Here is a 26,295-nt window from a genome sequence, read left to right as displayed (position 1 = left end):
TGTTTCTAGAACCTTAGCTGGAGTCTTTGGCTGTTTTGGCTGCCAGAGCCAGACTACCTCTGAATGTAACATATAAAGTCCTTGCACGTTAAAAGGGACAATCTGGAGTTAATACATCCATTTTTTGATCTGTTAAATTAATGACATATAGCCATTGATTATTGAAGAATATAATTTATAAATGCTTCCTGAACTTCATCAGAACCCAAAATATAAGCTTGTTTTACTCCAATGTTTGTAAACAAAGTCAATGTAAATATACACTGTAGGTCTATAGCGTCAAAACATGGTTAAAACTATCATTCTGATCTCATGGATGGTCAGTCCTCATGGATGGTTAGTCTATCTGTGAATTTGAGAGTGGTTATATTTCTCAAGCCACATCTTTCAGCTGTTTACCAAAACAAGTAGCGGGTCAGTCGCTTTGTTATTGTTTGAATTCCGGATTGTCCCTTTGAAGGATTAGACTTTAACAGTAGATTCTTGCGATAGGGTTGGATGAGTTAACCAACTAAATAAACGGGACTCACCTTTCACTGAGCAGACGGCAGCGATAAGGACACAAGCGCAAATAAATGTCAAAGGGCACAAAAACCCGTGACGTTTCATGTTGTTGATTTCTCGAGAATTCCCCACTCTTTCCGAGAGTAGACCAGATGGATAATATAATACGGTGATACCGCTAGTTTCCCGGCTGAGATTGACAGGGAAGGTAGGCGGGTTCTAAATTAGCGGGTTCCATGGATTAATGCGCGGGTGGGCGCGTCGGAGGCTGGGGTAGATCCCTAAACCTTGTACTGTAAAATGTGTGTTAACATTTGTGTTTCACTTTATATATATTTTTTACAAACACTTTGGAATAGACATATGTACTCAGAGAACTTACTATGTTGTTGAAGTCTGGCTATAGTATATGAACAATGGTAGGTTAACATTTTTCGCTATATGTAACTAATTTACCCTTTATAGTGGGTACCTTTACCCTTCCCTCTGCAGATCTGGACCTGGGGGGTTTGATGTCCACATTTGGAGTTTTATCGCTTCCTAGTGGACGTTTTTCCCAATTAAATAGAACATATTGTGGCTATGGTCAAACCATAGAGATAGATAGAGGACTCTATAGTGCCCAAAAGCACGTTTTAGCATGGGCAGCGCCATTGAGCGCCATTTTGAAGTAGTGTACTGGGTAGGGACTTCCTATGGGTTAATAAGGAAGGATCACATAATTCCATCCAGGTCATCACAATTAATTATACTTGTGAGCAAACATTCCATAACTACAGGTGGCAGTAAAACGCCAACCTTGGCTTATATACCTGTTCAAACAACACACTCCAGGTGGCAGTATGCACCCTTTCAGTTTGCTTGCCAACTCATAGAAGTAATAGAAGAAGGAAATGGACTACTTCAAAATGTGTCCTCTAACTCGGGGGTTTATAAACTTTTTCACTCAGGACCCTCTTCCAGAATTGGAGAACCCCCCCCCCCCCTGTGTGTGCACCACGCCTATTTATATGAGAACAAGCCCTGTTCATGTGACAAATTGCTCACACCCTCTTGTTGGTGTTGAGGAACATGTGCAGGTTTAAAGATTATTTCCCGCAATTACACACATTTTGTCACTGGGTGCATCAGTTTTTTCAGTTTTAAAGCTAATTTCCTTGCAATTCTATAGATTTTCCCATGTCTAGTGTGTATTTATGTGATATTTGAGTGACTGAACATTACAACAAAATCTATGGGCTAAAAAACCTAGCTGAAAAACATTAGCTGACATGGGCTTGTTGATCTGGACATTTCTGGAAAGTTATAAATAACTCTAAGGTATGTAATAACATGACAAGAGAAAAACTGATGATGCACTACACAATTTAAAAATGTTACATCCCGGGGGCGCGCCCCACAGTGTGGGAATCACTACTGTAACTATCTCTATGGGTCAAACTTACATCAAGTAATTACAGTAATTACAGATCAAAAGCCTACAAGTACATTTGACTCTTGAAAATGAATTTGTTATATTGTTGTGAATGTGTGTGATTCATTGGGAAAGTTGTGTGTTTGCACAAAAGTTATTGCTTGAAGGAATAAGAAAGGATTTGTAAGACAAGTCTTTACATATTCAGCTGAAATGTGTAGGTTATCTGAACGAAGTGCTCCGATTTTTTTCTTAAAGGGAATGTATTAATGTAACATAACTGTTGTTTGGAGGCATCCTCATGCTTCTTGCACATTCTAAGAAAGACTGTATGCTATTGATCATTTGATCAATGAAATGGATTATATGAGACCCAATTATATTGGTTTATACATTGACGCACGACGCTCCACACGTTTCAGCAATAGGTTGTGATCATTGAGCTAGCTATATATTAAATTACGGATGAATATGTAAAGCGTGTTATTTTCCTGAATATATTTTGGGGGATACAATTATATTCATTTTCTTTAGCCAATCGCTGTAAAGAAACTGTAGCCGCGCTGTGTAAGAGATGGGGAAAATACGTCAGAGAAATTACGTATCTGCGTTTGTAACCCAATAGAATAAGGGGAATCATATGCAAATGAGATAGGAATAGGAAGTGAATTCCGAGATGTCAGTCTAGCGGTAGCTACATGTTAATGCATGTCCATCGACAGGGAGGGAAATAATAGAAAAGACGGACCGTAAATTATTTCGAGATAAATATAGAAACATCCCTATGGAAAGACACGGATACAGACACAAAGGAGAAAAGGAAAAGACTGGACACGGTGTAGGAGAGGACGGTAACGAGGTTAGTTTGCCAGCTATTTCTGTCTGTTACGATTAGGGACGGGGCGCAGGGAGCTGTGTTGTTTTCGTCGGTTTAGCTAGCTGAACACACCACTATCGAACTAAGCAAGGTATGCTGACTACCTAACAAATGTAATTTTCCATTTGAACACATACCTTGCTTAGTTCGCTAGCTGTATGTTGGTTTGACATACTGCGAGAGAGGTTGTCAACAATCATTCCACCACTAGCTCGTGGATGCGCGAAAAGCAGGGATGGTGAGTTGGGGCCCTTTGCCAAATAGCATCGAGCTAACGTTACAGTACTAGTCCTCTCTTACTTGTTTACTATATTATTACCTATGTCGACAAAAACATTTTTATTTTACGAAAGCCATCTAAAATATTGCTGTGTCCAGCATTACCTGTCGGTGGCAAAGCCATTGATAGAAAAAGCAGCGGGGACTGCATGGTGCGTACTGTATGTAGCTGGTGGTGGGTTTCCCTTGAACTTGACTTGCTGCGCACCATGATAATCTGCATTTACTGAAATGGCTAACTAAATTAGCTTGCTAGGTAATTGTCTTCTCATGCAGTGTGTTCCTATTCCTATTATCATCATCACACACTTAGGCAAATTATTCCTACACCTGCCTACCAATACACATGTGGAAAAAAAGTGGTCCATGTGATAACTAAAACAGGAGAGTTAAATTTGGGGTAAACCATCGCTCTGCATTCTCACTCATGCCCAGCTGCAAGTGTTCGCTACTGTGACAGACAGATTAAAGAGTAGGGTGTTATGGGGCTGAGCCCGTGGTGGTTTCCCTAATCTCTCAACTACGCAGCTCTGGAATGTTATTGTATCTCATGATGGCAGGGCAGGCGGTGATTCTTAGCACAGGCTATCCGTGGCCTATTGAGGCACGTGCCCCCCCCTAAATGATTTAAGGCTACATCAGTGATCATGCTGGATGACTGACTGGCCTTCCCACATCAGAGGCAATCTGCAGTTTACATGAAACAACAACAAAGCGGCCACCCATCACTTGTTTTAATAAAATGCGGAGGGATGGGGTTTGAGAAATGTAATAACACTCAAATTCATAGACAGAGCTATGGATGCAAGCTCTGAGCATCCATGAAATCAAAGTATGGAGTCAACCCCCCCCCCCCCCCCAAAAAAAAGTGGCTTGTAGTTACTGCAGTTGTTATTAGGACATAACTAATGCATTCTAGATGGTATAGAGGTGAACACACAGAGCCTAGTTTACATCCCAAATGGCACCCTATTCCCTATATAGGCCTAGTGCACACAGCCTTAGAAAGGATTCATAGAAGTGCTCGGCCTGCTGACCTTAGTGGCCATGGCTAATGTAATTGATTCTTATCAGATAGTGTTCTTTCTGATTGGAGAGTGCAGTAATTCCATGCTCTACAGGGAATTCCATTTGGAGCAGTGGAGGACAGTGGGGATCACTGTTAGTAATGGGGCTGTTAGGATGGATCACTGCACATTCTCTTGTTAACCAAGGAGACAAATGAACTTTATCACATCCGTCACAAATGACTGGTTTGAGGTCAGTTCTTAATATTGAAGAGGAACTACAGGGATTGTAGAACCATGTTAAAGGAAAGAAGTCTAGTATGGAGATATGAAGAGGCACAATTTCTCTGATGTTCTGTTGGGTTGTCTTGGCAGATCGTGCAAATTCGTAACACCTGTTTTAAAACATGAAATAAAAGTGTTTGTTTTTCTTCCAGATTTGACCACGTCACTGTGACTCTGTCACTGCACAAATAAAGGCTGTTGGACAGAGTGGATCATCTTTTTATTGAATTTAAACCTAAATTGTAAGTAAATAATTGTTTGATAGAATTGCTCAACTCTTTCCTATCCATGTTCGGAAGTTTGTTTGTTTTATCTAAACTACCTCATCATCTGACTCTCATATTTACATACCACAAGTTCCTCTTTTTGGACTGTAAACCAGCCTACCTCTTTCTCCACCATCTCTTTTTGTTTTGGCCAGTCTGTTTACCATCATTGGCTTTGTTAATTTTCTGCTTCTGTCATTGCTCCTAGCAGGCAGCTGAAACATATTTAGCTGTTGCTAGGCTACATGCCTTGAATTCCTCTTTTTGACAGAGAAATAGCTAGACCACTTTGTGCCCTCTGTTTGTTTCATGGTCCACACTGTTTACGGCCACTGATTAAGTTTGGTGAACAAGATGTAAGTTTTAAAGTGACATTAATGTAGTTTTGTTGTCCAGGGTACAGTTAATCAGTGTACTAGTGAGCATGGCTGATGTAGGCTAGTTGATTTAATGTGTTCTGTGTAGCAGGATCATCCGTACTAGCTGTATTTGTTCTAAGTGGAGTATTTACAGTCTAACGCTTTGTTTACTTCTCTGTGTTTGTCTCAGAGGCACCATGGCCACCCAAGACTCGGGCTACTATGACTACACCATCGTCGCCCCGGAGATGCCGGCCATGTTCGACGGCATGAAGCTGGCAGCGGTCGCCACGGTGCTGTATGTCATCGTCCGCTGCCTGAACCTCAAGAGTCCCACCGCCGCTCCTGACATCACCTACCAGGACACGCCCCTGAACCGCTTCCTGCTCAAGTCCTGCCCCATCCTGACCAAAGAGTGAGTGACCTTTCTGCCCGTGGTTCAGTCTTTGGCCGTGTTCTGCGACCGTACAGGACACTAGTCTAGTGCAGGTCTTTACCCCCAATATAACTTAATGCTGAGTGCCAAGCAGAGACCCATCAGGTCTCATTTTTCCAGTCTTTGGTATGACTCGACCGGGGGAACCCATCCTTCCAGTCTCAGGGCGTACACTCTAACCCAAGGTCACAAGTATTTTATAGCTTATTGGGGTCCTATGATTTGTTCAGGGGGTTTTCAGTAGCCTGTAATTGGACCACTGCACCCATGATCGCCTTGCCAAGATCGCACCAACACTTCTGTTGTCACTCTACACTATAGCCTACATCTAGTCCCACATTCCAAAGAACTCCTGTGTGTTGTGGAAAAAAACGATACTCCTGTATGACTAGAGGTTTCTCTGAATGTGTGGCATGGTTCAGAGCCAGTACTCTACTCTACTGGCCTAATAGTCCTGTCTTAAGGGAGTCTGAAGCCCAGTGGGAGACTCTGGAGGCTTCTCTCAACTGCTGTCTCATTATGTAAGCCTCTGTTACTTCATCTCAAATCTCTGGCCACAAGTGCTTCCCTTACGGCTCTGGTCAAGACTAGTGCACGTAGGGAATTGGGATGCAGATACTTTTTATCCAAACAGACTGTAGATGTAGTTTGAGGTTTGTGTGTGTTCATGTGCGCTGTTTGCTTTTGTTTGACAGTCTGTCTGTGTGTTTTTAGCCGTGACTAACAGACCTGGAATGTTCCAGACTTCCTCAGGGAGGGATGCCCAGTTAAACATTTGCCGTCAGTTAATTTTATCTAGTCATAGGCTTAATAAGTATGTGATAAGACAATTTGTTTAGCTCCAACTCTTGCAGATTTTATAATTTAAAGGTTCATTATACTAATCAGTAGGTGAATTGCTTCTTAATTAAATACATTTGAATCTTAATTTTGCACTATATCCTTCCACTGGGCTGTACTCAGTCAAAAGCTAGCCAAGACAGAACGTGTGTAAAAGGATATTGGGCTAGTAGGGCTGTCTTTCATTCATCAATTGCTCCTTGGCTCTGTTTATGCTGACTAATGATCCAAGACGGTTTGTGTAACTCTTAGTGACACCCAGTCGAGTTGCATAACACTGTTTCCAACACGGTGACCACGGACAGATCAATCATGGAGAAGGAGAGAGGTACACAGTGGAGGAAAAATGAGACAGGGGGGCAACGACTCTGTGTTCAAAGCAGTCCATGCATTCCATCTGTCATTGTATTCTAGAAAATAAGGGCGCAGCTGAAATATTTTATTCAATTTAGCCTACGGAGAGTTTGGGAATAGCCTAAGTAGTTTGGGAGTTCACCTCTGAAAGGGCAGGTCCTGCACTGGAGTGATGTGCAGCAGAGCCATTCTTCTCTGATGCTGAGTGAAGCCAGGTTTCCATGATCAGAGGTCTACTTGGCCTTTTATCTCAATCTGTCTCGGATGGCTTTGTGTTCAGGAAACCAGCCCTGTAAAGGGGCAATGTGGGATTGGTACATCCGTTTTTGAATGTTTAGATTAATGATATGTAGCTATTGTTTTTTTTTTAAGAATATCATTTATGAATGCCTCGTTGAGCTTAGGTTTTGTTTAGCTCCAACTCTTACCCCATGATTTTACCCCCAAAAAGTGTTGTGCTTACCCCTTCAGACAGTAGATCAGAGGGATGTGTATTGCATCATATCAAAAGGCTAGTTATTAAATCAGACCTCCTATAGAACAGACCTGTGACTTTGATCTGTACCTCAGACAACTAAGGGTGTTGTCTATCTATCAGCCCACGCTGGCTTCTGTTTCCTTTGCTTTGGTCTGCTGCTGACTGTCAAGGGCGACAGCAGGTTACAGTGCACACACTCGTGCACATAGACATGCATGAGGACACAAACTTGCGCACAGACATGTAGCTACATGCGTGTGGACACAGGTTTGCTGGAATGTCTTGACTGGAGCACCCAGACCTACACCACTCTAAAGTGTAGGCAATATGACAGACTGATTTCATTCACACAGTAGATAAGTGTAGCTTTCATCAGTCATGTCAGATGAGTCATTTGAACAGTTTTGGGCCATAGCCTTTGCTTGTGGTCTTAGCTGGTCTGTTGCCCCCCCTCGCCTGCCTGCCTGGACTCCTCCCCTTGTCCTCTTAGTCCTCCTGTGACAACATTACGTCATCCCTGCCAGTCGAGGATAATTCGCAGAGCGAGAATGTTCTGGGGAATCAAACCTGACCAAGACTTTAGTGTATTAGTCTATATCGGGGATATTTAAATCAGCCTGGAGGTCCGGAGTACTCCTGCTTCCTGTTCTACTTCATGCTACCTCCCTAACTCTACCTACGTCAGAGTTGATAATGATGTTTACTCAGGGGTTGGAGGTCTTATCTGTAATATTAGTAATGGTGTGGGGAAGCATCAGCGGTCATTGTGTGTTTTGAGATGAGCGTTATGTAAGGGAAGTAATGTCCAGGTGCTCAGACTGCTCTAATGACAGTGAAGGAAGATGAGATTGAGGGGGTTGTGTAACTGTTGATTTAGCAACAGACTTTGCTCGCTGACGATATTTACTGTACCAGTGTGTACACTCCCCACCCATGTGTGTGGACCGTCAGTGCATCCTTTGACTGGGAGAGGATCACCCTGACCATGGTTCACCCTGACCTTGGTTATCTCCAACCTTGGTTATCGCTGCAAACAGCCTCACAGCTGCCTAGCTATTCGCTCCAGTCAGGGAGCTGCCTAGCTATTCGCTCCAGTCAGGGAGCTGCCTAGCTATTTGCTCCAGTCAGGGAGCTGCCTAGCTATTCGCTCCAGTCAGGGAGCTGCCTAGCTATTCGCTCCAGTCAGGGAGCTGCCTAGCTATTCGCTCCAGTCAGGGAGCTGCCTAGCTATTCGCTCCAGTCAGGGAGCTGCCTAGCTAATCGCTCCAGTCAGGGAGCTGCCTAGCTATTCGCTCCAGTCAGGGAGCTGCCTAGCTATTCGCTCCAGTCAGGGAGCTGCCTAGCTATTCGCTCCAGTCAGGGAGCTGCCTAGCTATTCGCTCCAGTCAGGGAGCGGCCTAGCTATTCGCTCCAGCTGTACCTTAAACTATGGGATAGCATAAGGTGTCAGTGTTTTGCATAAATCACTAAATATTGTTATGACCTAGTTCTATTTATCTCAATTTCATCACAGGGACATTAAATCTTAAGGCCAGAGTGAGTAGGCCAAAGCTACATTTGAGGACATTGCAATTGTCAACATCGATCTCCTTTTGTTATCGTGGCTGCTAATCTATAAACAGACCTAAAATGGAAACCACTACTTGTTTTTGGCCATTTGCCAAGGGTTTCCTGCTAAATGTTCGGTGTACTTCTGTGCTAAACTCAGTGTGCGGATGTGAGATGGTAGATTGTATGGCTGTGATATGACTAGCCCAGCTCATGTCTCACTGCAGTGCTAGCAGCAGATAGATCCACTTTGATCTCCTGCAGGACCCTTACCTACGTCTACTCCCATACAGATACAGTACCAGGGCAGATGCATGATCAAGGATGGTCAGCTTCGTGTGTGTTCTATTTAGGAATGTCAATCTCTTCCCTGTCCCCCGCTGTGTGTAAATGTTGTTCCAACGCACTGTGACTGAAAGTCAACACAGCAAATAAACCACCCACCTTTTTGCCCTTGTTGTCTGTGCTTAACCACGTTTGGGCTGTTGTCATGCTGTGCTGTTGCCACTTTGTTGTTGTCGTGTTGCTACTGTGTTTTCATATTGTGCTGCTGCCATGTTGTGTTGCTACTGTGTTGTCATGTTGTACTGCTGCCGTGTTGTGTTGCTACTGTGTTACGTTGTGCTGCTGCTGTGTTGTGTTGCTACTGTGTTACGTTGTGCTGCTGCTGTGTTGTGTTGCTACTGTGTTACGTTGTGCTGCTGCTGTGTTGTGTTGCTACTGTGTTGTTGTCGTGTTGTGCTGCTGCCATGTCATGTTGCTACTGTGTTGAGCTGCTGCCATGTCATGTTGCTACTGTGTTGAGCTGCTGCCATGTCATGTTGCTACTGTGTTGAGCTGCTGCTTTGTTTTCATGTTGTGTTGTTGTCTTAGGTCTCTCTTTTTTTATGTAGTATTGGTGTCTCTTTTGTCATGAAGTCTGTTTTGTCCTACCTTTTTTTTAAATAGTTTTATCCCAGCCCCGTTCCGAGGCCTTTTTGCCACTTAGTAGATCTTCATGGTAAATAACAATGAGTTCTTAATTAACTTGCCTAGTTAAAGGTTTAATACAAGTAAAATTGTATACTACATTAGCTGACCGACTGAAATAAGACAAAACTGTAAGCAAGAACAAGTCATCAAGTAAAGCTATTCTATTACTTCAAGGGACATCCTAATGCTGTTGTGTGCTTGTTTCTTACAGAAACCTCTTATGGACACTGTTGCACATTCCACACATGTTTCTGTGCACAGATCTCAAGTTAGCATGGCATTGTAGAGTGTACTGTATGTGTGCGATTTAGGCTACTAGCCTATGTGTTAGAGCTCCTAGGACCTATACCAAGAATTACAATGTATTTTATTACCTGCAAATAAACCTTTCATCTCTTGAGTAAATTAACTAAGTAAGCCTTGGACAAAGTAAGCCTTGTCCGAGCCAGAACATCCCATAGTGAATCTGTGTGTTTTGCAGGTACATTCCGCCCCTGCTGTGGGGTAAAAGTGGCCACCTACAGACAGCACTGTATGGCAAGATGGGGCGTGTGAGCTGCCCTCACCCCATAGGCCTCAGGAAGTACTTACCCATGCAGGATGGGGCCACTGCCACCTTTGACCTCTTCGAGCCCATGGGGGACCACCGGACAGGAGGTGGGCTATTTCAATCATTCATGGATCATTTATCAAGAATGGAGAATCTCTATTGGCACAGGACTCTCTTTTTCAATATAAACATTCAAAAACAAAAACATCCCCCTCAATTGAGATGTGCTTGCCTTACCTTTTCTATGCCTAGGTTAACTGGTTGAGAAACATTGTCATTTACAGCAATGACCAAGGAGAGAAGTGCAATGGGAAGGAAAGCTGTTGAATGAGCTCATTGGAAGCATGAGAGCAAATTCATCAGCCCAATGTTGTGCTATGGACCTGTCCTATGTACGGTATCGGTCCTGTCTGGGCTCAGTTTGTCAGGGCGGTTTTGGCGCCTTTGGTCCATTGACTTGTTTACCCTATGGTTCCATTTCCCGTTCTATAGGTGATTATTATGTCCGTGTTGTTGAGGACACAGATTTACAGACCGTGACTCTTGGTAAACTCTACTACCTCTACTTTCGGCTAAGGTGATGAGATCAGGGGCTGCGACCCAAATGGTACCCTATTCCCTATTTAGTGCACTACTTTTGACCAGACTATTGGCCATAGTCAAAAGTAGTGTACTGAATAGGGTGCCATTTGCGACGTAGATAATTTGTTTTGACTTCCGAGTTGAGATGTAGTAGTTTCTCATGGTCACTAGTTTGCGTTGCCATATGGAAGGAAGCATGTTGCTTTACTTCACACAGCCACTTTGTTTCCTGTTCTAGTTGTGATGTTGCCAGTGGCTTCTGTCTGTGTTGTCTGTTTTATCTTATAGTTATTAAAACATATAGATTTATATCCCTTTTGCCTCTTGTCAGGCCGTCATTGTAAATAACAATTTGTTCTTAATTGACTAGCCTGTTAAATAAAGGTAATAAAGAGCCTCTGGTAACTAGGCTACTTGTTGTTTTATTATTTGAGTGACTGGGACATCTCATCCTATAGACGTTTTATTGAGGCACCATACTGTCTCTGTTTGCTGCCTGTCATATTTACGTACCACACCGTGCAATGATCGGCCCATGAGGACGTGTAATCTTGCCTTTACATATTTTCATTTGCAAACGGCTCACTGATCCATCTGTCCGTATGTTTGCTATTCCAACAGATGACGTCACCATGGTGATATGCCCGGGGATCGGTAACCATAGCGAGAAGCACTACATCCGCACCTTTGTGGGTCACTCTCAGAAGGAGGGTTACAGGTGTGCTGTGCTCAATCACCTGGGTGCTCTGCCCAACATCGAGCTCACCTCACCTCGCATGTTCACCTACGGTGAGGACTACACAGGCGTGTACAAACACACACATACTCCTAATAAAACATACACATGCGCGCACACACACATACTCCTAATAAAACACACACATGCGCACACACACACAAAGCAACAACAAGAAGGTATAGGTGAAAGACAGGTTTTTACCACACCACCCTCATTTCAGATCAGTGGCCATTAATTATGTTACCAAGGAAATGAACCAACTCAAAGCCCCAGTATGTAATGTCTTTTCTCTGGTCCGTGTGCTTGTTCTGGTAGGTTGCACGTGGGAGTTTGCGTCCATGGTGGGTTACATCAAGAAGATGTTCCCTCACACCCACCTCATAGTGGTGGGCTTCAGCCTGGGAGGCAACATCGTGTGCAAGTTCCTGGGAGAGAACCGGACCAATCAGGAGAGAGTGCTGTGCTGCGTCAGCGTCTGCCAGGGATACAGTGCACTCAGGTGGGCTACGGTCTTAACTTATTTAAACCCTGTGCAAGTACGCAAAAGCAACATGTAAGAGCTGCTCAAAATGGCTATCCAGTGTTCAGCCGTGGAGTTACAAATTGCAGTGCTCCACACGTTTGTGTATTATAATTGCTACGTAAGGACGCAGAATGGACATTTTGCCTAGCTAATGGTGTTTGTTGCATTACATACTATATGCCCTTTTTACACACAGCTGTATACTAGGTCAGTGAAGGTGTCATAAACATCCAAACATAAACAGTGGAGACACATTGTCTTTTTTAGAGGCAGTGTTATGCTTGTTAGCAACGAGCTGTAACGTAGCTAACTTAGTGTAAATAAGTGTTTTTCCCCAACTTAGTGAAGTTAGCTAGCTGGTGTTTCTATTTACTGTGCAGTTGGTTAGCTGTCAAAAATGACACACTGTTCAGTTGTGTTTTACCAATGGCGAAGGCGCATAAAGATGAAGGAATTCAGATATGTCTTAGTTTGAGCACTATCCACTGAGTTTGTAAACTACGGCACTTTTTAGTTTTTTCAAATTGGCCACTGTCTTGGCGCTAGAATTAGAATCATGTCTACTGTGCTAATGCCAATAGAATAAATTAGTAACAGAGAGCAATGTACAATATGGTGAACTTAGCAAGCGAGGCATTTTATGGTAATTACATGGGGGGGCCGTCATCTTTTATGCACCTTTGTGACGTAATCTACTTTCCAAGTGTATTGCTTTGAATACAAGTGCTCTGTCTGTCCTACTTCTGAGCCTTGGTTCTCTGTAAAAGGAGGTTCACTCAGATGGAATTCATTTTGCCCAGCAGCTTTCTGTCTGACAAGATGGCAACAAGGCTGAGAGTAGCTGGGATCCTGTTTTTTCTCCAGCATCATTGATCATTTCCTGTAGTTTGGCTTTATCTGTGATCTCAGTGGACTGGTGACTAACACAACAAAGACAGAGGACAGATGCCCTGCCTTTTATCCTTGCCTGGGTGCCGGTCTGTCTCCGCTGTAGACAACTGGTTGTTGTCTTGCCAAGTCTTTTGAGGTAGGCAAAGATGTAGGCTCCAGTACAGTAGTTCTGTGTTATTGAGTACTGAAACAGACTCATACTGTTGGCTGCTCCGTTAGCCTGGGTTGATAGTTTTCATGCACCATGCAGTTCTTCCATGGAGGTTGTTTCAGTGTTTTCCTTCTGTCTTAGTCCCTGTGATCTATTTGATTACACTTGGGTCTAAAGCAGACTGCCTGTTATCATACTGAGCATAGACTTTGTAAACACTTGAGCTTTTGTTGTGACGGAGAAACTTTTTATCACGATACAGTGACTGAAAACACACAACTCTGGTGTTTCTAGATGTGGTATTGCACAAGCTCTGGGATGGAGTAGATGGAACTCTGTGAAACGTGTGGTGTTTCTGAACCACACCTTTGAGTTTGAAACGTGGCCAACGTCTCTTGGCAGGAACACTCTGCTCTGTCCAGAGAGTAAACAGTGTGTTCGTGTGTGTGTCAGGACCAGGCAGACTGGACTCTTGTGAAATGGAAGTAGTCTTTATACCTCTGTTTTATTTTCCATTCCTGTCTGTCATAGCTAAAGCCTTGTCTTTTGTCATTGCCCATGCCATCTGTTGAATGGGATTGTTATGCCTGCTGCATAGTTCTCACTATATATGCTACCTCTGTAGTATTTCTCATCAGGGTTGGGTGGGTAGGTTTCTTTCTAAATGTAATTTGTTAGTTACTAGTTACCTGTTTAAATTGTAATCAGCAATGTAATCTGATTACTTTAAGTTACTTTTTCGATTACTTCCCCCTTAAGAGGCATTAGAAGAAGACAAAAAGGATCCATCAAACACATTTAGTGTGTCATCATAGAGGTCTCTGAACTTATGGTCAGGCAAAAAAATCTGATTTAGCCTACATGTAACTGATAACATGTAATCAGTTACTCCTCAACCTTGTTTCACATGTGCACTAGCAGATATGAAGTTGGACTAGCTAATTCCTAGATGGGTACTGCTAGCTTGTTGCTAGCTAGTTATTAGCTTGTTGCTAGCTAGTTATTAGCTTGTTGCTAGTACTGCTAGCTTGTTGATAGCTAGTTGCTAGCTAGGTAGTGTTGGTGAGTTCATAGTGCAGTAAGAGATCGTTCTGCGGATTTAACGTGTGGGGTGATGGTTAGCATGTCAGCTTCAAGAGTACAAAGTGTTGTTGGCAGCAGGTTTTTTGTTGTCCTGCATTGGCCTACAGTGATGAAACCTGTGTTTCATGCTTTAGCCAACTTTTGAGTATGTTGGTTGTCAGGCCAAACTGATATAAACATGACAACAATATAATTAGTTCTCTCTCTACACACAACTGACTTCCGTGTGTTTGTTTGTGTGTGTATACAGGGCCCAGGAGACGTTCCTACAGTGGGACCAGTGCAGACGCTTCTACAACTTCCTCATGGCCGACAACATGAAGAAGATCATCCTTTCACACAGGTACTCAGCCCTGTTCCAATACTTAGCACAACACTGGTAGGCCCAGTCCCAAAGAAACCCCTAGCCCCTACCCTAGGGCCATGACACTTCTCATACATCTGAAATGGCCAAATTACTGTAAAAGCCATATGGTGGAAACTCCATGTGGTGATTGGGAGCTTTCATCACATGATAACACCCATTCAAGCCCTGCTGGGGCCACCCATAGGAAATCAAACTCTCTGCTAAATGGCTTATATTATTTAAGATCTATGACAAATGGCTTGGACTTAACTCAGTCACAACCCAGCAGATCAGTAAAATTCCCCATGGAGGAGAAACACCAAACCCGTACAGAGCAGCTCCCTGAGGCAAACTATTTAACTAATGAAATGGAGGCAATTACGCACGGAAATTCCTGGTAAAGGTATAGATTTTACTGAGAATAACTAGTGTTGTCACGTGTTTCAACGCCATGTCTCAACATTTTGTGTGTGTGTTTACAGGGGCAGTCTGTTTGGAAGTGCAACGAAAATGGAGGATGCAGACCTGAGCCGGCTCTACACGGCCACCTCCCTCATGCAGATCGATGAAACCATCATGAGGTATAGGACACGCTTTCCCCCCCAATACATTTTTTTATTTTTTTTTTATTTTTTTTTTGTGTGTGTGAATTTTACCCCTTTTTCCTCCCCAATTCCGTGGTATCCAATTGTTGTAGTAGCTACTATCTTGTCTCATTGCTACAACTCCCGTATGGGCTCGGGAGAGACGAAGGCTGAATGTCATGCGTCCTCCGATACACAACCCAACCAGCCGTACTGCTTCTTAACACAGCGCGTATCCAACCCGGAAGCCAGCCGCACCAATGTGTCGGAGGCTACACCGTGCACCTGGCAACCTTGGCTGGCGCGCACTGCGCCCGGCCCGCCACAGGAGTCGCTGGTGCGCGATGAGACAAGGAGATCCCTACCGACCAATCCCTCCCTAACCCGGACGACGCTAGGCCAATTGTGCGTCACCCCACGGACCTCCCGGTCGCGGCCGGTTACGACAGAGCCTGGGCGCGAACCCAGGGACTGATGGCACAGCTGGCGCTGCAGTACAGCGCCCTTAACCACTGCTCCCCCCAATACATTTGAGTAAAAGACACTAAATAGAATCTAATAAGGAACACATGCTAAAATGACACAATGCAATTATTCCTGTGAGCAACCGGTCTCACATTGACCCCCTGTGAAATCAGTGTTGAGTCCTCAACACTACAATATTTAGAACTGATTTCACAGGGGGTCAATGTGAGATTTATGGCTGTATGTTTAAAATAGACGGTTAACACTCAACAGCACCTGCTGAAGTTCAAGCCAAACGTTTTGAGTTTTGTCAATACATAGGAACAATATGCTAGGAGCCATTGAGCAGGGCTGGGCGATTATCGCGTATGGGAGTTTCTCGATTTTAAATCTTGAAATAAGCTTTGTTGCACAATTTAAGGTCAAAACACTGCATTTCATAAGGAATTCAGGGCTTGTAAAATTATACCTAAGCCTTCAACCATAAGACCCATTAATAATTAAATCATTTTATCAAAATAGTTTAACCTGCTTTTTTGCAATAATCACTGATCTGGCTTTCAAATCTGTCTATGAAAATTGCCTTTTTTTTAAACAAGCTTAACCAGAACCAGGCACAATGTACATTCACTAATAATGACTAACTTAAGGTAGCAGGCATAGATAATGAACACAGGTCAACCTCTCAAGCCCACCTTCTAATGAGTAGCCAGCTAATCTTTATATTTCAAGTCTAGCCAACTTGGGTGTATTTGCTTGCTAACATGGTATAACAGTTGAACTGTTCTGAATACACCCTCCTGTCCATCTCCACCTGTTTGAACAAACTGTTCACTTTGTTTAGATATTGAAATCAAGTGAGAACGAGTTGCCAATTCTGGATATTAATGCGTATTTTTATGATCATTGCACATTTATAAAACGCCTACTGGACAGTTGGCACATAACAGTATGTGGCTAAAATGCTGCTAGCGTTGGTGTTACCGCAATGCTGCGCACGACAGGAACTGAGCAGACATTTGCCCAAGTCGTTGATACTCCCGTCTTAGTAAGATCTGCTCTATTCTACATGTTGGGAGTTGAGACATGAAAAGGTTATCATTAGAATGGTTTAGTTTAAATGCAGATAGAGATTTTAAACTGCTTGTTGTCAGAGCGGAAGAAGTGCTCTTTAGTCTTTGTTGTGGTGAGTGTCAGGGGGAGGGGCTTGGTGTCTGTGCCAGTGGGAAGGTGCACAGTGAACACAGCACAGAAGGAGCAAAGGAGATGAGAAAAAAGACAGTTTAAAAATATATATATATATTTACCTTGATTCTTGCGATACAGGTATTTTGAACATTGTTCTAAAACATGAATTTGCTTTATCGCCCAGCCCTGAGAAAGGCCTCTGAGTATCTTGCTGTGCATGGTTCATAGGGATGTGCATGGTTCATAGGGATGTGCATGGTTCATAGGGATGTGCATGGTTCATAGGGATGTGCATGGTTCATAGGGATGTGCATGGTTCATAGGGATGTGCATGGTTCATAGGGATGTGCATGGTTCATAGGGATGTGCATGGTTCATAGGGATGTGCATGGTTCATAGGGATGTGCATGGTTCATAGGGATGTGCATGGTTCATAGGGATGTGCATGGTTCATAGGGATGTGCTCACCCACATAGTATGTCACTTAATAATCCCTCTCCAGTTTCCACAGCATGCTGCTTTGTTTTGTGACCTGTCACCCCTCCTGTCTCTGCAGGAAGTTCCACGGGCACAACTCCCTCAAAGAATACTACGAGAAGGAGAGCTGTGTGCATTATATTCACAATGTAGGTTGATACTCTTTATCCCTACTTCTCTCCCTCCTGTGTCAATTAAGAATACTTTTGTAAACATGTCTGTGTGTCTGATTGGACTCTTATTGGGCCTGTGTATTGCATACAGTATATCTAATTATGGTTGTATTTTTTAGGTTGACGTGCCACTTCTGCTGGTCAACTCTGCAGACGATCCTCTGGTGCACGGGTCTCTGCTCACCATCCCTCGCACACTGGCAGGTAATACACCCCTGCATTAGTGTACACACACACACACACACACACAGAGAGTTTCTCTACTCTGAGCTCGTCCCTACAGAGACACAGGGCCATTCGGCTCGAACCGCCCTATCCGGTCCCCCAGGACACCTTTTCCCCAGAGATAAACATGTGCATGTGTAATTCCCCACTTGAAAAAATGTAATCTAAACTTGGACTGTCTGTGTCCTGCTTCTGTTATAATGCAATGTCATTATAGTTAACACAGACAAAGACGTTTGTACAACATGTTGATCATGTTGTTTATAGTTCCAACTAATGGTTACAACAGATGTTTGTACAACATGTCGATCGTGGCATTTCTAGTTACAACAGATGTTTGTCCAACAGGCCTTTATGCAGAGCAGCGGAGCTACATTAAAATAATTGTGCGCCGAAGTTGTTTTTTTAGCTATTGAGAAGAGGCATCCAGAGAATCCGATCATGCAGCCACTCCATAAGAAGTTAGTCAGTACTGTAACAGTGAGAAAAACGCATTGCTAAATTGAACTTGGTGTTTGGTGTCAGCAAGCCACTTTGAAAAGTCACTTTTTAATGTCCAGAACAGTATGTGCACATGTTTTTTGTGTACTAACACAAGGGAAATCATTAGAAGTCTATTGTGTTTTCACCAGTTCAACACCTGGTACAAAGTTCTCCCTTACTTTGTCTCTGAAACAGCAGAGCTGGAATAGACAGATGAATCCTTTAAGTCCCACACCCAGGCCAGGGAGGGGGCGGTATGTAGAACTAGGTGTGTTGGGAATGTCTGACTGATTAACACTGGCTCTAACTCTCACACACACACACACACACACACACACACACACACACACACACACACACACACACGGTAGTGTATCACACAGATGAGAGCCTCTGTCTCCTCGTGTGCTCGTGACTTAGACTCTAGACATCGCTAGGCCTTACCTTTTTAGACATGCAAACTAAAGTCTGTCATTTTTTTCAACACTAACTGATTCTAATGACTGATAGGTTAACATGATGGGTGTTCTATCATTTTAAAATAGAACACTGAGAATAGCGGCCAATCAGCTCAATCCTCAAGGGTTTACTGGGTTGATCAAATGGAGCAGTAAAGGAAAGCATGCTATTTATGGAAACAACCACCTCAGCACTACCAACTAGTCACCATTTGTTGGATTATATTAGATCCATGGACTGGACAGTACTCTAGCCAGTTCTCATCTCTCACGGGATTTCTGGAACAGCCCATTGCTCTCTATCCCTCTCCCTTGGCCCTTACCCTTTAATGTAAGCATGTCTGAAGGTTCTGGTTGGGTATAAACTGTGTAGTGGTAGAGCTTCCACAATATTGCTTCCCACCTTACAGATCTGCAAACATTGAAGGGGGTCTAAAGAGAAGTTCCCTACTGAAATGATCACGTTTCCTCAAAGTGGTGCTGAATGTGACCTGTTATTTATAGAGTCCCAGAGCTGGGATGGAGGGTAACACTAGCTCACTGGCTTGTTGTGTCCTGCACTACACAGGGATGCAGGGTGGAGATAGGAGATTCTCAGCTGGTGCCCTGCCTAACTCTCTAATAGGGGAAATCAGCTGGTGCCCTGCCTAACTCTCTGATAGGGGAAATCAGCTGGTGGTTCGGTCCCCTTTGCCCATGAAGAGTCAGGCTGACTCACACTGGCCACAGGAAGCCTGGAAACATGTGAAAGCTGTTGTATAACTAATGCGGTCACCTCACCTGGAATCAAACTTTAAGCTGCATGGTAGTTGGCACATGTCATTAGGGCTGTCTGGCGGACAAATCCGGCCAACAATCTTTTAGTTGGATCCTCAGTCAGGAGTCTTGTGCGTAGTGCTTAACCCAGAGTTAAAGTCCATTTCATTTTAGGATTTAAATGGAATGTTATTCAAATGCAGAATATAACAGTATTATTATTACTTAAGTGTGTAGTTTAGATGAATTAGGCTTCTGCTTTGCTCATACTTATCTTCCGTGTCACAAAATGGAAGCTGCATATTAGACATCATTTCTGTTTTAAAGCAAGCTTCAACTTTTCCCTGCGTCTAGTTCATGGTCCTTTTTAAAACGCTATTAAACAATTGATAGGATGGCTTCCCAAAAGATGCAGCCAGCCAAACTGAATGGTATATTATGAATGTGTTCCTACATCAAACCCTCTTCAGGGTTCAGCCTAATGGAAAGCTGGGGTGGCCTTTTTGAGTTGTTTATAAATATGAGTCATTTCCTAGAATCACCTAGGCTATTATAACCTCTGGTAGATGTTAGCAGATAGTGTATGGTTGGTACAAGCCCTGTGGGGTCACACTCACCAGGCGGAGACTGCAGTTTCCCCCACTAACTACTTTTCTGTTTAATTTACAAGTAATGGAAAATAGGGGTCCATTTATATTATTGAATTGGAATATCAATTTACTTCCTTAATCAGCCCAACCCTGATTCTGTTAATCAGCCCCAACCCTGATTCTGTTAATCAGCCCCAACCCTGATTCTGTTAATCAGCCCCAACCCTGATTCTGTTAATCAGCCCCAACCCTGATTCTGTTAATCAGCCCCAACCCTGATTCTGTTCTACCAGTTGGGGAATACCTGTAATACTGTTGTTACCCGCTACATGCTCAGTCATTTCACTAACACTAACTAACACTAACTTCACTAAATAGGTTATAAATAGGCTGTACTGTACAGCCTATAATCAGTGACTTGTCCCATTTTGGTTGACGTGCACCTCCCAGTGGATTGGGTTGAACAATTGGTGTTTCAACAAAAACCAAAACGGAACGGTATGAAGTAGCTCAGCTACAGAGTCATGAGTTAATTGTTCTAGTTGGTCAATCCTGATAGATATTACATGTTTATTGCCTTTATCAAGGCTCTATTTATCTTTCATCAGGGTTATTGAGCTACCTGGTGATAGTGATCGATGTTAATGCACTGGACCCTGCTCTCCTTCCTCTCCCTGTCCTCCTAGACGCCTGACTCAAGATCTCTGCCCCTTTACACGGATGACGCCATTTTACGACCTTGGTGTAACATTGTGTGCTGTTCAATATTTTACCGAATGTCAGGAATGATGCCATACATAACTGTCACTAAAAAATGACTCCCATGTGGTTCTGGGGGCTGGTCCGGTGGTTGTGCTGCCGACCCGGATCACATGCCCCTGGAGGCAGTGGTTCCATCACCCGTTCCTCCACTTGCTTTCTGTACTGTAGCCCTCATCTCATTCCTCTCATACATTTCTATCCATTTGTCTATCAACTAAAAAAATATGTTTTAAAAGATGCTACTATCTTCTAATTCTACCCCCTCCCTTTCTGTTCCCTATCCCCCTCCAGAGAAGAAGCAGAATGTCATCTTTGCCCTGACACTGCACGGGGGGCACCTGGGCTTCTTTGAGGGGGCCGTGCTCGTCCCCCAGCCCCTCACCTGGATGGACAAGGTGATCGTGGGTTACGCCAACGCCATGTGCCAATGGGAAAAACAGAAACCGCCATGCCAAAAAAGCGGGAACCTGAGTACATCCTGTCCTGAAGAGAAGGCAGCGTAAACTTTAACTTCCTGAACTCCTCTCTCGCTCACCTCTGACCCTCCCCTCCCCACTCACTGAGGAGAAACTTTAACCAAACTTGAACTACTACTCTCTCTCTCTCCTCTCACGCCTCTCCTCGGGCTACTGTCTCAACCCTCTCCTCCTCCTCCCGGGTACCCCTATTCCCTCAGCCTCTACTCCTCCTGCTGCCCCCCTCTAACCAAAACCACCTTACACGTGAAGGAACTAAAACGACTAAATGCCTTTGTGCTTTGTCTCTGAGGGGAACTAGTGGAGTGGAGAGGAACAACTACTTCTGTCCTTACATTTACATTACCAAGAGAGATCCCTGAGATCCAACCATGGAGACTGACCAAATATTCACTTTAAAAAGGGATAAAACAAACTGGCATCCGACAAGTAGAGAAAAAGAGAGGGAGAGAGAGTGACATGGTAGATGTGTAGTCGTAGAGAAAACGAGCACAGAAGAAACCTCCTAGTACTATCTCTGAGGACTAATGAAGCTGCAGTGACTGTACGCTACAGTGCGCTCACTGCTGACGACTGCCAAGGCTTTAGCCTAGTTTGCCGTCTTAAACCAACACAGCCTCTTTATACAATGTATGTTACTCGCAAATAATGTATAAAAAGCCAGTTTAGTTTAGCAGGCCGTGTGTGCTGAGAAGGAGAGCTGCGGGATAGCTCTGTTAGTATGTGACCTTTTCTATGAGGTTGATCTGATTCTCTGTTCTGTCTGTTTTAGTCCTAAACATGTTTTCTTGGTGAATAGCAGCCCTTTTTGGAAGGTATACAAATATGGAATAGTTTATTATTATTATTATTATTATTATACAATTATTTTCAGATCACGAGTCCCCCATAAAATGAGTATCTATTTCGCACTTGATTCCATGTAGAATCAAGGGGTATGTCTCACAATGCACCCTAGTTCCTATGGTGAAATATAGTGGACCTGGTCAAAAGTAGAGCACTACAAATGGAATAGGGTGCCTTTTGGGATGCATCCAAGATCTCACTCGCCCCTCAGTGATATTAAGCAGTGGAGGTAGGTTTTTACCTAGCGGACCTGACCTGTGGTCAATCTCAATGAGATCCATGCACATTCCTACTGTCTCGTTGTTCTATCACTTTTATTCAATGCACTTTATACGTTGTATGTCACATTTCTTTATTCAACCGTTTTGTTATTCTTTCTTTTATGGGACTAGCGGAAGACAAAGGTTTAGAAACTGTTTTGTTTTGCGTAACGTTTAGTTCAGTGACACTAACGAACGGGAGGGAGAGAGGTTGATAACTCTTCAAGTTAGACGGCCCAAATGATCCCCACGTTCACTAAACCCTACAGTCCACCCTCCCAGTAGAGGATTTTTGTACTTAAAAATAAGACCCTTTTTCCAAAATAGTGCTCTACATGTTAGTACACTATGTAGGGAATAGTGTCATTTGAGATTAGCCCTCAGGGTGAGTCTTCCATGGCTGTCTGTCCTGTGCAGTCAACCTACTCAGCCTTACTACTAACCCTAACCTACTCAGTCCTATACCCTTGATCAGCTCCAGGTCTTCTAAAGCATGACTGACTATAGAATCATTCCCTTACACAGAGTAGCCCACTGCCAATACACAGACACTCCAGTGTCAGACACTCGTATGGAAATGGACCTAGCAGCTCAGACTCAATATCACTAAAATACATTTTCAACCAGTCACAACGTAGATAACTTGCTGTGATTACTGGTTTATCACATCTGATGTTGGCGAGGGCACTGTACAGACATGAACATACAATCATGTAGATAGATGACTGGTATTATAGACCATGTGTTCATGGGACCTGAGCTGTGAGGTGTGCTGAGTAGGATGGCCATAATCATTGTGTTAATGACTTCCAACAGACTCCATTTTGTTGAACCAAAAGTCATCACAGAAAAGTTTTTTTTTTTTTAGTTGAGCAGTGGTAGAATACTGATAGAATATTGGTGGCAGTGTTGAGGTCTACCAGAGGAAGTTTATTATACATGGGAATGGCCCAACTTTGTTGCTAGGGAACATTATCTTTCAAAGGGGGAGAGAACTACTTTCCATTTAGTTTTGTCAGGACAGAAGATCTTAGCACACACGTTTGTGTTTGAAGGAATGCTGGAATGTTAATGCTGAAAGATGCTGAGGTGTATGAGAATGATGTGTAGGTGAGAATCTGATGAGGTTTGCAAAGACTCAACCCCGAACTCAAGGGGGAGTGGCGCAGAAGATCAAGTTTAGATGTTATGGCTGAGACGTCATAGCTTTCCGTGTTTCCTCTTCTTCTGATATATAATGGCCATGCATTTCCCTTCAAAGCCTGCAGAGGCAGCCATTCTGGTGGTGTGTTGTCATGACACGTCCAGTCCAGAGGTCCAGCCAAGTGAACTGTAGGGAGGTAAAGCTGGTGATTCACTGTACATTAGTGGTTTGTCCCAAATGGCACCATATACCCTATATAGTGCACTACTTTTACCCTGAGCCCTATGGACTCTGGTCAAAAGTAGTGCACTAAATAAGGATTAGGGTGCCATTTGGGATGCTATCCAGGCGTATCAGTCTTACCCAACCCATACCTTCTGTGTAGCATAATGAGCTCTTTCAACATCACCTCATGCCAGTCATTTGGCTGGCTGAGTTCTTTCAGCCTTGTAAACCGTCACTCCCTTCTCAAACTTCACCTCAGTCAACTGGCATCCAAACACAAGGGTGCCATCTGCAGGCTTGGAGAGCAAACTACAACTTCTGTCTTAAATCCAGCCAGTAGGTTACTGTACTGTAGTCCTTTAGACATTATTGATGTTAACTCAGTGAGACCAGATTTTAATACAGCTGTTGAACTGATGTTTATTACCAATGTTTGTTACCAATTTTTAAGGACACTTCACAGTTTTAGTTAAAAGTTCATAGAAAATCAATTAGTCGGTGACTCGTCCAGTCTAACCGATAGTCATGTGGTTGTGAGATATCCCAGCGAGTAAGATCTGCGTCTCGATACACCAGCATAACAAGCTGTCTTTGCTATGTCTAGAAATCCACTTATCACCTAACTTTGCACAGAAATGCAGGTTTGGATTGTATCTCTTCAAACTACTTCCAGAATTGAACAGTTAGTTTGTTTTTCAGATGTCTTTTTGAAATGTGTTTTGTATTTTGTATTGTTACGGTGACTTATTATTTTCTTGTATGTGCAGATCAGAGTGAGTGTATATGAATGAATGTAGGTGTGTATGAGGAGTCCTAACACCATCTCTGGTTTGGAAAGCCACAACATGTCTTCACTTTTTAAAGATACAAATCAATTAAATGTATACATAGTTCGGTCGTTCCACCAATTCAGTGCCTTTTTAGAATTCAGCTGGTAACATTCTCTCAAAGTGCACATGTTCAACTTAATTCAAAACACTTCCCATCTCAAGAGGTTAAATAAAAAAGTGACTATATTAAGTGTGAAGTAAAGTAATAGGGTTGGTGATCATAAATAAACCATATGGATGGTATGGGAGCCTGTTGTGTACAACCGGGAGGGGCAATTGAATGCAAGCTTTTAAAAAATGAAAGTGTAAACATTTGTAGCCTGTCTATATATGGAGTAACAGGGTTGTCGTGTTCTGCTCGACCCACTCCGTTTCCCACCACAAAACACCAGAACCAGCTTTTACACTGTGATTTGACTATTAGATATTAGTTTCTTTAGGTTATTATTATAGTTTCATTATTATAGTTTCACCATTTTAAAACGAGTTCAGTTTACATAAGTAACAGAGTTAACCTTTAAAATGAAGGGACTTTGTAATTCATTTCAAGGGAAACAATCTTCAGAAATGACTGCCAAAGCAACTAAATAACTAGGGCTTTACAATGGAGAAATGTTAAGTGGGTTAAAATCTTCATGTTCATGGAGGGACATGTCAATGCTGATTTTTTTTGTTTTTTTTGTGCACTTTAGGAAGTCTATTCATATAAAAAAAATTGATTTATTGAATTCTCCATGTGATCTATATTAAAGGGCACTTCAATGAATGTAACAGGCTTTTAAAATGCAATATTGTTACACAATTTCTACTTCAAATATCAAAGGGATGCAAAAGGCAGTCATTTGGTGAAACGACCCAGTTATATGATACTGTATGACGGGGACCAGGGGCCATTTATAAAAGATTAAGGCAATAATCAATAGGGATTTGTTTCTCTCAAGGTGTAAATGCAAACGTGAGGGAAAGATGAGTACAAAATGAAAGTGGGAGAACAATCTTATTTATGCAGTTTTGTTTGGACATAGAATGGTCTCCAATCCATGTCCGATGTTCTGAGTTCTTTATTTTAGGATTGATATGAAACTATGTATTAATCTTAACTTCCGCTTGTTGACCCTAATTGTGTAAGTGTGACTGACTATGGTCTTGCAGGTCCTGCTTTTGAGAAACAACCCTTTGAGACTGGATGAGGTCACCAGACTGAGATCAGAGGCCAAATGTAATTAATGTCTCAGAGTAGGAGTGCTGATCTAGGAACAGTTTTGGCTTTTAGATCAAAATACATAATTGGCTATATGGACATTCGGGACCTAGATCAGCACTCCTACATCCCCAGGGGTTTATTCCATGGGCTGAAATGTCTAGAACGATGCTCATAGAAAAGTAGTGCATAGAACCAACATGGTTCTCCATTCCACAAGAAAGAAAGCCCCGGAAATGCTATGCAATCCATTTCTATCTGAAACGTTCTGACCATGCCGCGCTGGTGAACACACCTAGATATGGGGAATGGAGCCCTTTCCACCAATAAGAACACAGTGATCCATGACATCATCAAATGTTCACTTTAACATTCTAGAGCTTTATTCTTGTGTTTACAATCCGTTTCATTGTACGAAGATGTTAGCTGTTTTGGAAGGGTGGTGGATGTGGAAATGTAATTTTGGTGCACTGATATAATCATACAGTATGACATTATGAATTCAGATCACTGGTGTGTTTTTGTAAAGAAAACCAATGGTGTGTGTGTGTGATGTACTAATAAAACAAATATGGTTGTGTTCCAAAAATAAATTATTTTCTTGTAAAAAGTTTTTTTCTTGTTATTGTCTTCATGAGCAACTGGTGATCTCATGTTCAGTGCCTTCA

The 26,295-nt window shown here is 42.9% G+C and overlaps 2 protein-coding genes across 4 annotated transcripts in view; one reads left to right on the top strand and one right to left on the bottom strand.

Annotated features, from left to right (window-relative positions):
* Positions 1 to 699, bottom strand: part of LOC139385275 (lactadherin-like) — a 26,239-nt gene extending 25,540 nt beyond the window's left edge. For both annotated transcript variants that reach the window (XM_071130443.1, XM_071130444.1), the window contains exon 1: positions 531 to 699. In XM_071130443.1, the coding sequence (XP_070986544.1) occupies positions 531 to 609 (79 nt within the window). In that variant the 5' untranslated portion in view covers positions 610 to 699. The remainder of the gene's footprint in view (positions 1 to 530) is intronic.
* On the top strand, positions 686 to 26,295 carry LOC139385276 (monoacylglycerol lipase ABHD2). 2 transcript variants are annotated; one of them, XM_071130446.1, is made up of 11 exons: positions 686 to 712; positions 4,519 to 4,608; positions 5,182 to 5,406; positions 10,101 to 10,276; positions 11,373 to 11,540; positions 11,806 to 11,989; positions 14,389 to 14,481; positions 14,967 to 15,065; positions 17,278 to 17,347; positions 17,491 to 17,575; positions 20,937 to 26,295. In XM_071130446.1, the coding sequence occupies exons 3-11, from the start codon at positions 5,189 to 5,191 to the stop codon at positions 21,146 to 21,148; spliced, it is 1,305 nt and encodes a 434-aa protein (XP_070986547.1). In that variant the 5' UTR covers positions 686 to 712; positions 4,519 to 4,608; positions 5,182 to 5,188; the 3' UTR covers positions 21,149 to 26,295. The 2 variants fall into 2 exon arrangements, with proteins under 2 accessions (XP_070986547.1, XP_070986546.1); XM_071130445.1 differs by lacking the exon at positions 686 to 712 and adding an exon at positions 2,564 to 2,777.

This window comes from Oncorhynchus clarkii, chromosome 26, assembly GCF_045791955.1.
Source record: "Oncorhynchus clarkii lewisi isolate Uvic-CL-2024 chromosome 26, UVic_Ocla_1.0, whole genome shotgun sequence".
Classification (NCBI taxonomy): Eukaryota; Metazoa; Chordata; class Actinopteri; order Salmoniformes; family Salmonidae; genus Oncorhynchus; species Oncorhynchus clarkii.
This window is presented reverse-complemented; position numbering and strand designations above follow the sequence as displayed.